Raw genomic sequence first — 17,507 nt, 5'->3', positions numbered from 1 at the left:
CCCCCTTTAAAATGTAAGCAGAGAGGCTGGGGTAGAGCTCAGTGCTAGAAGATGGGATTGGCTCTATTGGTGCTCTCCAGACAACACAAAAACCTTTCAACAAAACAAAACAAACAAGAAGAAAGGAGATGGAAAAGAACAATCCAGTCACATTACAACTGTAGTGTTTGCTAGGGGCCAAGTAGCCAGAGCTTGCACATCAACTTATCCCGAGTTTCTCAAATAGAAACATAATTTACAGTTCAAGTCCATCCAGTCAAACAGGATTCTCAAGCTGTCCATCACAGCTAAACAGTTTACAAGGCTTTCCAGCTGAGCAACCCTGTACCAGAAGGAAAGTAGTATTTCAGCTATCATTCAAGAAGCACTTAGTAGGTGCCAGACACTGTGCTCATTAACTCGTTACAATTTCACAAGGTGGGTGATAGTACCACCTTACATATGAATCTTAGAGAACCTGCCACTACCTGTCCAAAGCCACGTGCTAGTAAAAGGAAAAGCTGGGATTTAAAACCAGATTGGAATCCCAAGCCCAGGCAGGTTCTTTATAACTACACTGTACCACCCTGTGATTATTGCAGCATCTGTTTATGTCTACCTAAATCAGTCCCAGAGGGGCTCAAAAGATGGATTAGTGGCTAAGAGCACATACTGCTCTTCCAAAAGACCCAGTCTAGTTCCCAGCACCCATGTTGAATGGTTCACAACCCATAACTACAGCTCCAGCAGACCCAATGCTCTCTTTTGGCCTCCCTGAGCATGGTACTCACATGGATACACTCATACAAAATAATAATAATAATAATAATAATGCCACCAAAGAGGAGGGTACAAGTATGCCAGCATGCCAAGACAACAGGCTCACTTAAGTCCAGGAGTTGGAAGCCAGCATGGAGAATACAGTGAGATCTTATGTCAGTCACTCAACTAAAAAAATCTGTGAGTACTAACCAATCACCTGCTATGTATGATTGTTAGAAAGACAGACCAAATATTATATCAAACTTAGCCTTCGGTATCTGAAGAGAATAAAATCTAATTGTATTTGAATGGTTATGAAGAATAAGACAGCCTGAGGAGGTGGGGAGGGTCAAGTATTTGTAACACAATCCTGGGAACCTGAGTTTGATTCCCAGCACCCACTAAAAAGGCCAGGTGAACTGTCATGTTTGTAATCCCAGCAATGGGATGGCAGATACTAGAGCTCACTGCTAGTCAGCCTATCCAAATTGGTGAGCTCCAGGTTCACCAAGAGACCCTATCGCAGATAGTAAGGTGGAAAATAATGAAAGAAGGTACCCAATGTCGACCTCTGGTCTCCACACTCACTCACACACAAATGCACACACCCACACAAACACATACATTTACCACACACACAAATTCTTCAAATCCCTTAGAAGATTGTGCTTTGTTTGCAACCACACTCCCTTGGCTTAAGACTATTCTTTTGTCCTACTAATATAAATAAACTAACAGGAGCACGTATTAAGGAAGTAAAGACAGAATAATAAAGTTGACACTGGTCTGGACTGTAAGTTGAGGCTGCACCTGGTAGGTATCAGCTGAGTGTGCTCACAGAAAGGCCAAATGAGCAAGCAGGCTGAAGTGGAAAGCTCACCTGGCAAACTTACATAAGCAACCCGTGAACTAACAGCCAGCAGCACCTCACTGAGAAATGAAGGATTTTTAAAGACTCTGAAGCTTTCTACCTACAAAACAGCTACAATGTTAAAAAGCTGGAGTCCAACTCCTAACACTGAAAAAGCAAAAGGCGGATGTGATGGTGCATGACTCTTACTCCAGCAGGAAATGAGGGCACGAAGATTCCAAGTTTGAAAAATCTTCAAGGTGAGCCTGAGCTACACGGTGAGTTCAAGGCTAATCTGAGGCTCTAAGTATGACCCTGTCTAGAAAAACCCAAGGACTGGGGACATACCTGGTGCTACTAGAGCCCTTGCCTAACTCAGGAGACCCTAAATTTAATCCCCAGTATTGGGGAAGTGGGTAAAAGATAGAAACTAAAGGAAAAAGTAGAACTCTCTATTGGTGACAACGTTTTCCTAGAAGCTGGAAAGGCAACAAGGCAGCTGACAGACAAAGAGCTAGCCCACAGGAACATTAATCAGTCCCTCCTTGCCAACATTTCAGAGATTTGTGCTAGCATTGCTAGGAAAGCTAGCTACAGAACTCCTAAATTTAATAGCTACTTTCCAATACTCAGAACCTGAAGACTGGGCCAAGTATCTTTTTAAATTACATTTACTTAGGTATTTGGTTAGTGTGTGAATGTGCATGCGCGTGCTTATGTATGGGAGTACACATGTTGCAGTGCACCTATGGAGGTCCGAAGACAATTTTTGGGACTCAGTTTTTTCCTTCTACTACATAAGCTCTGGGGATCTTTCAAACTCAGGTCATCAGGCTTGGAAAGAAATGCCTTTATGGACTGAGCCACCGTGCTGGCCCAGCCAAATCTCTCTCTTTTGAATTTAAAAAAACTGCTTTTTCACATAATATACTTTGATCATATTCTTTACCCTACCCCAAACATCTTATAGAAAGAATGTGGCAAGTGAATGTGACTCCTGGCCTCAGCTCCATGTCAGTCACTGGAGTCCCACCAAGATCCCCCAGACAACAGCCAAAAAGCACTTCATTGAGCAGATACGCTTCAAGGAATCTGTTCCTTAGTTCTCAGAAGAGGGATGCAAAGGTAAAAGCTATTTTGCACACGAGTTTTTACAATGCAAATCTTTTATTGTATGGGATTGTTTATCTGTACCGTGCAGTGCTGCATTGGACTCCGACTGCACAAGAGGCTTTTACAATGAGACTTTCCGAGACCAGCAACAGAGACCGGAAAAGTGCATGGGCACCAGGTGCCTAAGCAATAGGAACTGCTCATTCAGTATATGGACATACTTAATACGACATTATATTTAACATGTACTTACGTTATATACAAAATGACTATATGAGGCCTGCATATGCAGAAATCACACATGTATGTATTAAATGTAAACAGCAATAATCATCATATCTGGAAGGGCAGAAAGGGTCTTCCGGGGGCTATCACTGCTCATTCTGCCTGTAAGCAATGCATTTGCTATAGGAAGCATGCAGGGGCTCTGAGAAAGCAATCTTCCTGCCAGCATCTATGTGTACCCTCAGTCTCTCTCACCATTTCACACTTACAGCATAAGGCTGTGAGGCTCAGACACAACCAGTATCTTTTCAGCCTCACTCGAACCTCTTTCAAATAGCCTGTGTGCTCACTGAGCCTTTAATTTTATTTATTTCTTGTTTTAGTTTTATTTCATATGGATGGATGTTTTGCCTGCATAAATGTCTGTGTACTAGTTCTATGCCCAGTGACCAAGAAGGCCAGAAGAGGGTACTGGATCCCCTAGAACTGGAGTTACAGATAGCTGTCAGCTACCATGTGGGTGCTGGGTCTCAAAGCTGGGTCCTCTAGAAGAGCAGCTAATACTCCTGACTGCTGAACCATCTCTCCAGTATCAAATCACTATGCCTTTAATGACAATCTTCTTTACACAGCATTTTATACATATTTATCATTTGCGATTGTGTATATGTGTGAATAAATACAGGTGCCCACACAGGCCAAAGGCATTGGTTCCCATGGAGCTGCAGTCCTGACAGAACTGGAGTCTTCCACAAAAACAAGGGCCCTTAACTACTAAGCTATCTTTCCAGTCCTCACTGACCATTTTAAGAAGCAGTTGAGGGCCAAGAGAGCCTCAGCGGTTAAGAGCACATACTGCTCTTCCAGAGGACCTGAGTTCAGTTACCAGCACCCACATCAGACAACTCACAACTACCTGTAACTCTAGCTCCGGGGATCCCGCTCCTCTTGTCTCTTCAAGCACTTGCACTCACATAAAAAATTAAAAACTTTTTTGTTGTTGTTTTTTTGTTTTTCGAGACAGGGTTTCTCTGTGTAGCTTTGCGCCTTTCCTGGAACTCACTTGGTAGCCCAGGCTGGCCTCGAACTCACAGAGATCTGCCTGGCTCTGCCTCCCGAGTGCTGGGATTAAAGGCGTGCGCCACCACCGCCAAAACGTTTTTTTTTTTTTTTTTTTTTTTTTTTTTAAGTGACAAAAAAAGTAGATAAAGGAGCAAGGGAGAATGTAAAGTGCTTTGCTGCACAAGCATGAGGACCTCAGTTCAGCTCTCAGAGTTCATACCAAAGCTGGCATGCTGGCACAAGCCTGTAATCCCAAGCTTGGGGGGACAGAGACAGGAAGACCCCTGGGACTCAATGGCCAGACAGTCTAGCTAAATCAGGAAGGTTCTGGTTCATTAAGAGACTCTGTCGCAGAAAACAAGGTGGAAGCTGAGTGGTGGTGGTACATGCCTTTAATTCTAGCACTCAGGAGACAGAGGCAGGCTGATCTCTTTGAGTTCAAGACTAGCCTGATGTATAGAGAGAGTTCCAAGACAGCCAGGGCTGTTACATTGAGAAACCCTGTCTCGAAAAACCAAAAGCGAGAGAGAGAGAGAGAGAGAGAGAACAATCGAAGATACAAAAGTCAATCTCTGGCCTGCATGCATGCATGCATGTATATGCACGTGCATGCACGCGCGCGCGCACACACACAGAGAGAGAGAGAGAGAGAGAGAGAGAGAGAGAGAGAGAGAGAGAGAGAGAGAGAACAGATGAACGAGGAGCTGGAGAGATGGCTCAGTAGTTAAGATCACTGACTGCTCTTCCAGAAGACCCAAGTTCAATTCCCAGAACCCACATAGCACCTCATAACTATCTGTAACTTCAGTTCTGAAGCATCCAACACCCATTTGTGGCCTCTGAGGGCACCAGGCACACAGTGGTACACAGACATACAAGCAAACAAAACACTCATACACATAAAGATTTTTTAAATAGATGAAAGACTACAAATCTGTCTACAAGAAAATACTCACATTGAGTTACTCAAGAGCCTCAAATGAGCCTTCTCCTATCTGTATGTTTCCTAATAGCATAGTAAATAAGCTTTGGGAGAGAAACATCTCTCGGGTGACTTTCAATCCCAGAAAGAACCACTTCTGATAACGTATGAACAGAGTGGGTATTACACAAGGAAAACAAGGATCAAAAAAAAATAAAGGTTAAAAAAAAAATTAAGTAGCCAATGGTAAATAGTTTGGATGAGAATGGAGAGTCTTATAAACAGAACTACACATTCAATTCCCTTTAGTTCTCCTGTGGAACAGCTTCTTTGAAAAAACAAACGAACAGTGTCTCTGAATCAAAGAGAAAATTATTTCATGTATTGTCTGGCCATGAAACTTGATTTCTGTGTTAAAGCTGGACTAGAATTCTCTTAGGCTTACAGATGTAAAAGGCTGAGTCCACCTGCCTTCTAGATCCAGTCTGCCACTTATTCAGTCATACAAGAAGAAGAGAAAAAATTACCCTTCTTGGATCCAACCCTGGAAGAAGCACTGAAGAACTTCTTCACTGTGGTGACCTTGCGGGTCTTCTCATTGGTTTTCTTTTCCTCGAACTTGGAGAATGTGAGGGACTGGGCTCCTTGGCTGCTCTGGCTGCTAGCGAAGGCCTCTTCCTCTTCCCGCTGAAGTCTGAAATTCAGGGAGAGAATAAAGATCTGGATCCCCTCCAAGCTTTCCCAAGGTCTAAAAGATCTTGTTTAAATGACTGAAGAGGATCTGAAAACTTTATAAACAGGAGCTAAATATACCAAATGGGTCTGAGGGCTCTAGCACATAGCTATAAGATGAAATTCTATACCTGTTGAAGAGTTCAATGTATGGGTTTAATCCCCAGGATCTCAACAAAAGAAAACAAACAAAAACCAAACAAACAGGCTTTATACTTATAATCTCAGCATTTGGGAGGCCGAGGCAAGATTGCTGAGTTTGAGGTCAGCCTGGGTTATAGACTAAGACCCTGTCTCAAATTACCATATTAAGAAATGGTCCTGGGTGATGGAGGCATACACCTTTAATCCCAGCACTCAGAAGGCAGAGGCAGGTGGATCTCTGTGAGCTCCAGGCCAGTCTGGTCTACAGAGTGAGTTCCAGGGCAGCCAGGGCTACACAGAGAAACCCTGTCTCAAACAAACAAACAAACAAAACCAAAGAAAAGAACAGGGCTAAGGAGGGTTGGTGAGATGGCTCAGTGTGTAAAGACACTGGTCACCAGCTTGACCTCTGGAGTTTGAGCCCTGAGCTCCAACGGTGGAAGGAAAGAACCGCTGCAAGTTGTCCTCCGTCCTGCAAACAAGCACTGTGGCACCTGCACACTCACACACACACTAAATTAATGGAGGAGCTGGACAGATGGCTGAGTGTGCAAAAGCACCCGCTGCTTGTGTAGAGGATCTGGATTTGGTTCCCAGCACCACGTGGCAGCTCACAACCTCCTATAACTCCAGCTCTAGAGAATCTGACTTCTTCTGGTCTCCTCAGGCACTGAACACATGTGGTGCACTTACATACATGCAGGCACCCACACACATAAAAATAAGCCTAAAAAATATAAAAAGAAATGTAATTTTAAAAATTTAAGGCTTAGGCTGTAGCTTAGCTGATAAGACTGCTTGCCTAGCACTCACAAAGCCCTGAGTTCAGTCCCCCACACTGCATACATGGTGGCATACACCTGTATTCCCAGCATTGGGAGGTAAAGGCAGGAATATCTAAAGTCTGGGGTAATCCTCGATGACATAGTAACTTTGAGGTCAGCTTGAGATATAGGATGACTAGGAGTCTACTACACGAAAGTATAGTTTCCAACAGGAACTTAGACATAAAGTGTGGCTTCTAGCCAGGCTTGGTGGCTTACACCTGTACCTCTAGCACTTGGAAGGCAGAGACAGGAGGATCACTGATAATGAGATGGACTACATGCTGGATATACTGAAGTCTCCAGATGATGACGGATTGACTGCAAACCAACTATCATTCTGGAACTCATTGTGTGGCAGAGAACCCAGAAAGATTACAAACCCACGAAGTTACCCTGTTTATATCTGTACTTCAGCACTTACCTCCAGGAGCTATATAAAAACCTAAGAGGCTAGAGATGGCCCAGCAGTTAAGATCACAGGCCCTGGAAGTAGATCACAAGCCATAATTCTCTGAGTTCACCACAGATGTGAACGTGAACGGCACAGTTACTCAACAAATACCAAGTGACTAGACACGGAAGAGCAGCAAGCGCTAGCATCCGGTTTGACCCACTGAGACAGCATCACAGTCAGCAAGATGTCATGGCAAAGGATCAGCTTTACTCCTGGCATTTTCCAAGCCCCTGCACTTCTACCTTTTAATTTTTGTCATACTCATATTCGGAAATGACAACTACTTTGGAGTGATCCCATTTTAAAAGAAAAACTGAATATCCCCAATTCAAGGACCATGTACATAAACTAGTGTTGATTACTGAGTGAGTGTTTTATATGGTGCTACATGCCTGCCATACTGGGTATGTCAAAAGAATGAGAAGAGCAATACTTGAGCGTCACTTGCCAAACCCTGTGTGCAGCATATCACATGTATGACCTCAGTTCATCTTCACCACAAAGTATGCTTGCCTTCAAAAGAGGTAAGAACAACACACTCAAATGTAAAATCAACAAACACAAAATGAAGAAATCACTAAAAGTGATTTAATGAGTGTTGACCAGAAAGTAGAAAGAATCCTCTCTTGATGACAAACTGACCTGCTGATAGATAGCTCTTAATAAGAGAGAAGTACGGCTGGGCAATGGCAGGACTTTGTGCCTGGTTATGTCACTGGTAGCCACACCCCACCTCCACCTAGCCAGTGAGGTCCTTTTACCTTTCTGCCAATTCCCAGTCCTCTTGGATCTGCTTCTGCCGGGCCTTGTGGTACTCCTCCCTCCAGCACTTGGAGCAGAAACCCTGCCAGGCAGGGTTGCCGTAGTAACCGCATCCTTTCTTGCACAGGAGCTCAGATTGATCCACATGAATTCCCCGGCGTTCGGACTTCAGGCTCATCTTCTTCCTGATAACCAAGGAGTGAGAAAGCATTGAAAATTAATTTACTACCATACTACTAAAATACAACACTCATGAAGAAAAATTCGAGTGAGTCTGAGATCTTCAAGCTGTAAGGGGAAAAATGAAGAAGAGACAGAGGGAAGACAGAACAAAACCCAAAGTTAAGCCTGGCAAGTTCAAGCAGAGTCACACTAAAGAAAGACTTCAATCTGATGGCCCAAAATACACAGTGCACCTTAACAGACTAATACTGGATTAGAGACCTAAGCATAAAGCTTTAAACTCCTAGAGGAAAAGCCTCCTGACACTGGCGAGGACTTCTTCACTACACCGAAGCAACAAAAACAGACAAATGGGACGACAGCAAACTTGAAAACCTCTGCACAGCAAAGCAATCAGCAGAGTAAAGGGACAGCCTATGGACTGAGAGAGGACATTTCCAACATCTACAGAAACGGCAAAACCCAAATCATAAAAAGCACACTGACAATCCAACAAGATAGACAAAGAACTAGAGTAGACAACTCCAAAGAAGCAATAAAAATGGCCAGCAGATAGCAAGACCCTGTCTCAAACACACACACACACACACACACACACACACACACACACACACACAGGGCTGAGAAGATGGCTCAGCAGCTAAAGATTCTGCCCAGCAGAAGCAGATCCAAGAGGACTGGGAACTGGCAGAAAGGTAAAAGGACCTCACTCACTAGGTGGGGGTGGGATGTGGCTACCAGTGACATAACCAGTTAATTACCTGAGTTTGATCCCGCCAACTTGCATGGGAGATGGAGAGGCAACTCCTAAAAGTTGTCCACTGGCCTCCTCACATGTGCTGTGGCACATGCTTACACACAAACAAAATTAATAAAATATACTTTGTATAACGGCCAACAAGCTGAGATGGTAGTGCATGCCTTTAATCCTAGCACACGGAAAACAGAGGCAAGTGGATCTCTGTGAGTTCTAGGCCAGCCAGGAATACACAGTAAGACCCTGTCTCAAACAAACAAACAAAAATAACTAACAAAAACTGGGCATGTTGGCATATGCCTATAATTCCAGAAATCTGAGGCAGGAGGATTGCAGGTTCTGGGCCTACCTAGCTTACAAAAACTTTATCTCAAAATAAATATTTAATAGTCAACAAATGCATGAGAGAAACTATTGGAATAAATCAAAACCACAATGAGACATCACTTCACATTGGTAGGAAATTCACCTTAAACACACATACACACACACACACACACACACACACACACACACAAATTGGAGGTGTTGTTGATAGGAATGTGTGAAGATCTGAACCTTTCTGTACTGTTGAGTAGGAATGTAAAGAGGTGCAGTTACCACAGACACAACCTGTCCATTATATAGAACCTGTTTTTGAGAAGACTGGGAATTGGAAGTGATTAATAGCCTGGTGATCTGTTATCTGTAGGGCCAGGCCATATCAAGCTCCCACAACCAGGACCAGAGGTAGCTAACAGTCTAAATGATCCTTACATTATCTGTCTAGCCAGGGGCTCCCCCAAGCTCCCACAATCAGGACTGGAGATGGCTAATAGCCCAAATGACCTGTTCACAATCTGTATGACCAAGACCACACCAGATCCTTCCCTAGGCCCTTAAGCTAGTACAAGTGGTCTATCTCTAGAATCCATCTTCTTGGAAGTAGTGACATGCACTTTGAGTTGAATTTCGATATAATTATACCTCCTTGTACACCAGGGATTGTATGACATCAGGAACTTTTCCCCAAATTGTACTGTGTTTAAATATGCTGCCAATAAACCACTTGGCATCAGACTCCCAAAGATCTAGCCATGGCTGGCTAATTTGAGCTGAACTGAGTTTTCATTTTCATCTCTTTGAGGTGTGTTTCTCTACCTGCCATGACACTTGCAGGGACCCCAAAAGACCCTATCTCAAAAAAACAAAACAAAAACAACAACAATTAAAAACAAAGCCAGGTGTAGTACCACAGGCCTTTAATCCCAGGCAGGCGGATCTCTGTGAGTTGGAGGCCAGCCTGGTCTACACAGAGTTCCAGGACAGCCACGGCTACAGAGAGACCTGTCTCAACATTTAAAAAAAAAAAAAAAAAAAAAAACCAGTAGCCATCAGACACTTGAAACCATTAATTTAAATAGAAATGTGTTTTATATTTAAAAATCATTTCCTCATTTGTGTCAGCCACATCCCGTGCGCCCAGTGGTTCATGGACTGGCAGGATGGCTCGGTGGGTAAGTGACTCACACGGCGGAAGAAGACACACCTCTGACCTCCATACACAGTGGCATGTGCACAACCCAACCCTACACATGCACAAATAAATAAAAATTTTAAAATGTTAAAAAAATAATATAAAGAGAGGGCTGAGGATCTACCTCAGTGGTAGAGTACTTGCCTAGCATGTGGGAGGCCCTGTGTTCAAACCACAGTACTAGAAGAAAAATAGAAGTATATAAACTGTACTAAAAACAAGTAACAGAGAAGAGGTTCACATGCAGGTAAGATTACAATTTTTTTTCTACTACACTATCTGCAACTGCTTGTCCAAACTCACACATATGCACAAAAATTTCAGTGGGATCACTGTTTCCCATACAAATAATACTCATGCCTCAGCTGACAACTTTCTTTTTTAGTTGTTTGAGCAGAGTAAAGGTAAATTTATTAGGAATAAGTGAAGGAAAATGCTGAGTGGGAAGGACTTCAAGGGAGGAATACCCTAGAATCATTAGCTACACTTTTGCTTTTTCAAAGAAAGATATATCTATTCTAAGGATCCTTTGTTTCAGACATTGTTGCTACAGCTCCTTTTTCATGGTGAATAAGCTTTCCTTTAACATCTGACAGAGCTGAGAGCTTCCAAAAGATAGAAAGGTACTTGCGTGTGGCTGGAGAGGTGGCTTAGCAGTTAAGAGCACTGGCTGCTCTTCCAGAGGACCTGGGTTCCATTCCCAGCACCCGTAAGGCAACTCTCCATGGGTGCCAGTTACACATGTGGTGCAGAGACATACATTCAAGCAAAACACCCATATACATAAGAAGTTTTTAAAGATATTTGTCTAATAAAGAAAAAAATTGGCTAAACATATTGACAGCCATGTAACACCAGAGCCACCTCCAGCTCATCAAGCTCCATCCTAAGGAGAAGCCATGTAAGCAGGAGACCATGGCGGGGCCAGCACATAGCTAGCTGGCTGCCAGCAGACCCATTAAAGCACCTGCTCATGAGAGTACGCCCTCTCTGGAGGGGTGAGGAAGCCTCATCGTGCAGCCCTGCTACTGTGGCTCTCTATGAGACAAGTCCACTGATCCGCTTCTCAAACTTTCCTCACAAATTCAGACCTGTGCTTCCAGAAGGAAGCTGTTGGTGCTCTTCTGGGGGGGGGGGGGCGCTGTTTGACCTGATTGGTACATTTTTAAAGAACACAATCTATGTGCTAACCTCCCTAAACATGTGACCATTATGCCAAAAGATATCCAGATAGCACACTGGGCACATGGAGAATGTGCATATGAGTCCACGATGGGGTGGGCATGATGGTTCAGCAGACGCCTGATAACCTGAGTTCGATGTTAGGAAACCAAATAAAGGTGGAAGTAATTAATCAACTCCATCAGTTGTTTTCTGACCTCCACAAGCATGGTGGGGTCTCTTTATTTACACATACATGCACACACTAATAATAACAGTAACACTTCAAGCCACTGATAGGGAATGTGTCATTCCATCACTGTAACAAAACAGATGACATAAACACCTTATAAGAAGGAATGGTAGGTTGTTTGTTCATTCATTCATCCAGACAGGGTCTTGCTTTGTAGCCTAGGCTGGCATCATACCTGCAATACTGTCAAGGACGACCTTTAACTCCTGAGGGAACAAAAGTACATAAATTCTACTAAAAACTAGCAACAGAGAAGGGGTTTACACACAGGTAAAATTACAGTTTTCTACCATGCTATCTGCAACTGCTTGTCCAAACTCACATATCTGCACACACTGTTTTTTCAGCAGAGGAACTGGCTGCTCAGTCGTTAAGAATGCTTACTGCTCTTGCAGAGGACCTGTTAGGTTCCCGGCATCCACACTGGACAGTTCACAACTGCCCATAACTCGAGCTCCAGGGGATCTGACACCCTATTTTAGCTTCAGTGGGAATCTGCACTCACATGCACATACTTACACAGACACACACCCACAGTACCCCTATCAGGTACTTACAACTGCCTGGAATCCTGACCCCAGGGTACAAAGAATGTAGTGTATGTGGGCACCTTCACTAGTGCATGGATAAACATGCACAGGATAAAAATAACAAAATAATAATTTTAAAAGTTTTTTTCTTTTACTGTTATCAATAATTCTGAATGTTAGCTATTTTCCCCCAATGGGTCAAAAGGTAGCTAAGCACAAGATGAGGAAGAAAAAACACCAGGGACAGAGATCAGGTCCTAGCAGTTTTTCCATATTCATGTATGTAAATTCTTAAGATAAATTCAGAAATATAAACCGTTTAAACAAGTCAGAATGTTTCAGGGAACCAGTTTCAGTAGTTCAACTCTGAAGTCATCTTAACTATGACCTCGGCAACTGGGAGGTAGAAGCAGTGGCATCAAGAGCTCACGGTCGTCCCTGAACATAGCAGGTATGATGCCAGCCTAGGCTGCACAGCAAGACCCTGTCTGAACGAATGAACGAGCCAACCTGCCGTTGCTTCTTATAAGCTCTTATCTCGTGTGTTTGTTACAAGATGGAACACTTACAGCACTTGAATGACGACAATATTCAAGAACCACTGGAAAGATTGATTAAAACTGGGGCTGGGGAGATGGCTCAGTAGATAAAGTAACTGACGCACAAGCATAAAGACCTGAGTTCAGTCCCCAGCATCACCTCAAAGCTGGAACGGCAATATGCCATGCACCTGTAACTTCAGTGCTGGGCATAGAGACAGGGAGATAGATCCCTGGGGCTTGCTAGCCAGTCCAACTAGTGGTGATAGGCACACTCACCTATATTAATTAATGAACTAATTTTTAAAAATTTGATACAGGGTTGCATTATATAGCTCTGAATGGCAAGGAACTAGCTATGTAGACCAGGCTGGCCTCCAATTCAGAGATCTGCCTGTCCCTGCCTCCCAAGTGCTGGAAGTAAAGGTGTGTGCTAGCACATTTGGCAAATAAAAATATTTAAAAAAAATAAGGACAGCAATTGAAGAAGGTAGTCTACCCAACTTCAACCTCTGGCTTCCACACACATGCACACACATGTGTACCTATCTACACACTCATATGGACACATACATATACCATGCACAAACCAAATAGATGAAATTCCACCTACTAGTGGATCTATGTATGTGCCAAAGTATGCGCTCAGACTTCAGACTCTCATGTGTTTTCTGGAGCTACCAAGTTGCCTCTGTATTCACAGGTTCTGCCCCTCAGAACCAAAGCCCTACTGGCCAGAGAGGTTTGAGCACAATCTCACCCTTTAGCTGAATATTTAGGCATGCAGACACAAGGTGAACCCCAGAAGGAAGTCAGGCGTAACCTGACACCAAAAGCCGATCACAGAGATGAGTGGATGCAGACAAAAAGACCTGACACGTGAGCTGTAAAGACAGAAAGGGCACACTGACCACTATCTTCTTAGGATGCTCAAAAGTGAGAGGGAGGGGAGGGAGGGAGGGAAGGAAGGAGGAATATATGAATTAGGGAGAAGATCACAACTCAGTATCTCAGTATCACCAAGCCCTCAGTGAGATCGCCATTTCCCTCCAGCATCAGACACTGGGCCTGCAACACAGGGAAAGCTCAAGTTCTGGCCAAAGCAGGAGAAAGGCACAGGGAGATCCTACTAGTCTACTGTGTCTAGTGGTGGGTGTGTGTGGTGGGTGCGAGTGCATGTACTCACATGGAGGCAAGTGTCAACCTCAAGTGTCATTCCTCAGGACCATCCTTCCCCCGCCAAGGCAGGGTCTCCCACTCACCAATTAGGCTAGGCTGACTGGCCAGTGAGCCCCAGGGACAGACACTCGGTCTCTGCTTCCGCAGTGCTGGGATTACAAGTCTGCCCCCGCCCCAGGTACTTTCCTGACCGCTCTCTCCCCAGCCCCTACTTTACTGCCATCCTCTCGTAACCACAGGGACAGACAACCCTGTACACCCGCAGCAGTGGCTGGGGTAGGAGCCCAACTCGGGTTCTCCCGGCTCTGTGCTGCTCCTGGGTGGTGCCGAATGCGGAAGCAGCGAGCAGAACAACAGAAGAAAGGGAAGACAAGCCCCCAGAGAACAAAATACAGGAAAAATGTCTCAGGCACAATTCCCAAGAAAGAACTTTCCAAGCTGGAAGGTGGTGGTGCACGCCTTTAATCCCAGCATTCAGGAAGCAGAGGCAGGCGGATCTCTATGAATCTGAGGACAGCCAAGTTTACAAATCAAGGTCCAGGACAGCAAGAGCTGTTATACAGAGAAAACCAAAAAAAGAAAAAAGAAAGAACTTTCTGGCCAGATGTTGGGGTAATCCAAGTACTGGCCAGACTGAGGCAGGAGGATCATGAACTCAAGGCCAGCCTGGGCTACCCAGTAGGTTCCAGGCCAGCTTGAGCTACCTAGTGAGACTCTTTTTGGGCTAGGGCTGGCAAGATAACTCAGCAGTCAGAGCTTGCTGCCCAGCCAGACAATCTGAGTTCAACCTTTGGGTCTGAAATGGTGGAAGGAGAGAACAAACTCCAGCAAGCTGTCCTCTGACCTCCATACACACAGCATGATGTGTGTGCATCTACAAACACACACAAAACATAACTGAAAATGTAAAAAGAAAAGAGATACAAGTGTTCTTTTCCAGAACAAGGGGAGAGTCTGTTTACTGTGCAGTCCAGTGAGTGCACCACGTCTCTCCCCATGAAAGTCAATAGACTAATAAAGTCATGAAATCTGGGTTCCTTAATCTTGAACTCCTCAGCTGTGACTGCCCACATGGGACTTGTGGGGCAAAGGTACTCCCTATGACGTAAAGCCTATTCTGCTGATATCCTGAATAGCGGGTCCCTTTGTTCCTGTCTTCTGCCTGTATCTATCAACTTTGGCAGGCTCACTTGCTAGCTGTAAGCAGGGCAAAAGTTCCAGTCCTTTACTGTCCTTAACAATTCCAGCAAGGAGTACATGGGAAACTATTACCACCCTTAGCCATGAGAACATTACAAGGAGAAGCCATCAGACGGGGCTGGGGGTGTAGCTCAGTGATAGAGCACTTACCTAATTTGCTCAAGGCCCTAGGTTCGATCCCCTGCACTGCCAAAAACAAAATGAAAACTCCACCAGCGTGAGGCATCACTCACACCTATCATATTGACACAAATACTGGTACTACCCACGGCATTCCTGTACACTCTGAGGGGAATGTAAAATAGCACAGCTGACAGGTGATAGCTTCTTTTTCGTTATTTTGGTTTTCTGACATAGGGTCATACTCTGAGATGCATACTGATGTCAAACTCATAGCAATTCTCCTGCCTCATGCTCCTGAGTGCTGGCATTATAGGTGTGAACCACCACACCCACCTACATATTCTATAGTGTTTACTCAATAACAAATATTTTTACATACTGACAGATACCTGAGCCACTACCATAAGTAAAAAGCTCTGTGGGTCTTACTGTTTAACATGGGCAGCATATAGTTTAGAGCCTGAATAAAGAAATACTACTAATATTGAATAATTATTCTTTTTTCTTTTTTTTTTTATTTTGCTAGACAGGGTTTCTTTATATAGCACTGGCTGTCCTGAAACTTGCTCTATAGACTAACTCAGAGATCCACCTGCCTCTGCCTCCAGAGTGTTGGGACTAAAAGCGTGCACCACCATCTTCCCACTGAATAATTAATCTCAGAACTAAATTTCATGAACTCGTAACAAGCCAGTTATGGGGGGCTGGAGAGATGGCTCAGAGGTTAAGGACACTGGCTGTTCTTCCAGAGGTCATGAGTTCAATTCTCAGCACCCACATGGTGGCTCACAACCATCTATAATAAGATCTGGTGCCCTCTTCTGGCCTGCAGGGATATATGCAGACAGAACACTGTGTACATAATAAATAAATCTTAAAATAAAAAAAAAAATTAAAAAAAAAACAAAAAACAAAAAACAAAAAACAAAAAACAAGCCAGTTATGTGTATATGAAATCTATGGAACTCTAACAATTGCTGAATAACAAGATATATAATGAGGTACAAAATATCTCACCCACAGTAACATCAACATGTAAAAACACCTAGGAAATATTTTAATAAAAAAGTCATGGGGCTGATGTAAAAATATTGACATATAAGGCATGGTCACAGACACGAATACTCCTAGCTCTTGGGAGGTTGAGGTAGGAGGGGTCCATGTTCAAGATCAGCCTGGACTCAAAAGACAAAAATGGAAATGAAGAAAGCTAATGGTAAGGCTATAACTAGTCAGACGTACAGTGACACTGAATAAAATACATATAAAACATTAGTAAAATGACACAGGTTCCAAGATCTATAACTTTACTACAAATGACAATAAAATTCTCAAGACTTTTTGGAACTTGCCAAAATGATTCCATATCTTACCAACAACAGTAAACAGTACAGTTTTGCTGGGCAATGGTGGCACACACCTTTAACCCCAGCACTGGGGAGGCAGAGGCAGGTGGATCTCTGAGTTTGAGTCTAGTCTACAGAACAAGCTCCAGGACAGTCAGGACTACATAGAGAAACCATGCCTCAAAAAACCAAAACCAAAACCAAACCAAAAAAACCTCCATGAGACAGCTTTTAATTTTCTTTTTTTTTTTTCAGTTTTTAATTTTCTAAATTAATTTTCTGAATTTTTTCCTGCATACTAGTTAAGACAGTATGAACTCAAAAAAAAAAAACACTAAAAAATACAAAACCTCCAAATGAATTCTAATATGCCATAACACATGAAGGAAGGAAGGGAAAGGAATGTTTAAATAAATAGTTGTGAATAACTGGCCAGCAATCTGATATCCCTCAAAATAACTGGAAAGATGTGTTAAAGAGGCTGGAGAGGCAGCTCAGTGGTTAAGAGCACTGGCTGTTCTTGCTAGAGGACCTGGGTTCTATTCCCAGCACCCACAGCCGCTCACAACTGTAACTCCAGTTCCAGGGGTTTTGATGCCATCTTCTGGCCTCCAGAGGTACTGCATGCAAGCTATGATAGACAAGTCAGCAAAACACCCATACACATAAAACTCAGTGATAGCAAGGTCTGGGATGGACTAGGTTGCATGAAAACCTGTCTCAAATAATAAAAACAAGAGGCTGCAGAGAGGACTCAGTGGTTCTGTTCTTGCTGCTCCTGCAGAGAGCCTGAGTTTGATTCCCCAAATCCACAATATGTGGCTCAAAATTTCCTGAAACTCCAGCTCCAGGGGATCTGATGCCCTCTTCTGGACTCCATGAGCACCT

At 43.6% G+C, this 17,507-nt stretch overlaps 1 protein-coding gene across 2 annotated transcripts in view; it reads right to left on the bottom strand.

The window, feature by feature from the left end:
- Positions 1–17,507, bottom strand: part of Rabgef1 (RAB guanine nucleotide exchange factor 1) — a 50,147-nt gene that overhangs the window by 21,202 nt on the left and 11,438 nt on the right. Inside the window, exons 2-3 of one of the 2 annotated variants that reach the window (XM_059248817.1) lie at positions 7,832–8,017; positions 5,441–5,607 (exon numbers count right to left, since the gene is read on the bottom strand). In XM_059248817.1, the coding sequence (XP_059104800.1) occupies positions 5,441–5,607; positions 7,832–8,010 (346 nt within the window). In that variant the 5' untranslated portion in view covers positions 8,011–8,017. Of the gene's footprint in view, positions 1–5,440; positions 5,608–7,831; positions 8,032–17,507 lie in introns of those variants that run through there. The other variant, XM_059248816.1, reaches the window with a different exon arrangement.

The sequence above is a fragment of the Peromyscus eremicus genome, chromosome 23 (genome assembly GCF_949786415.1).
Source record: "Peromyscus eremicus chromosome 23, PerEre_H2_v1, whole genome shotgun sequence".
In the NCBI taxonomy this organism is placed as follows: domain Eukaryota; kingdom Metazoa; phylum Chordata; class Mammalia; order Rodentia; family Cricetidae; genus Peromyscus; species Peromyscus eremicus.
This window is presented reverse-complemented; position numbering and strand designations above follow the sequence as displayed.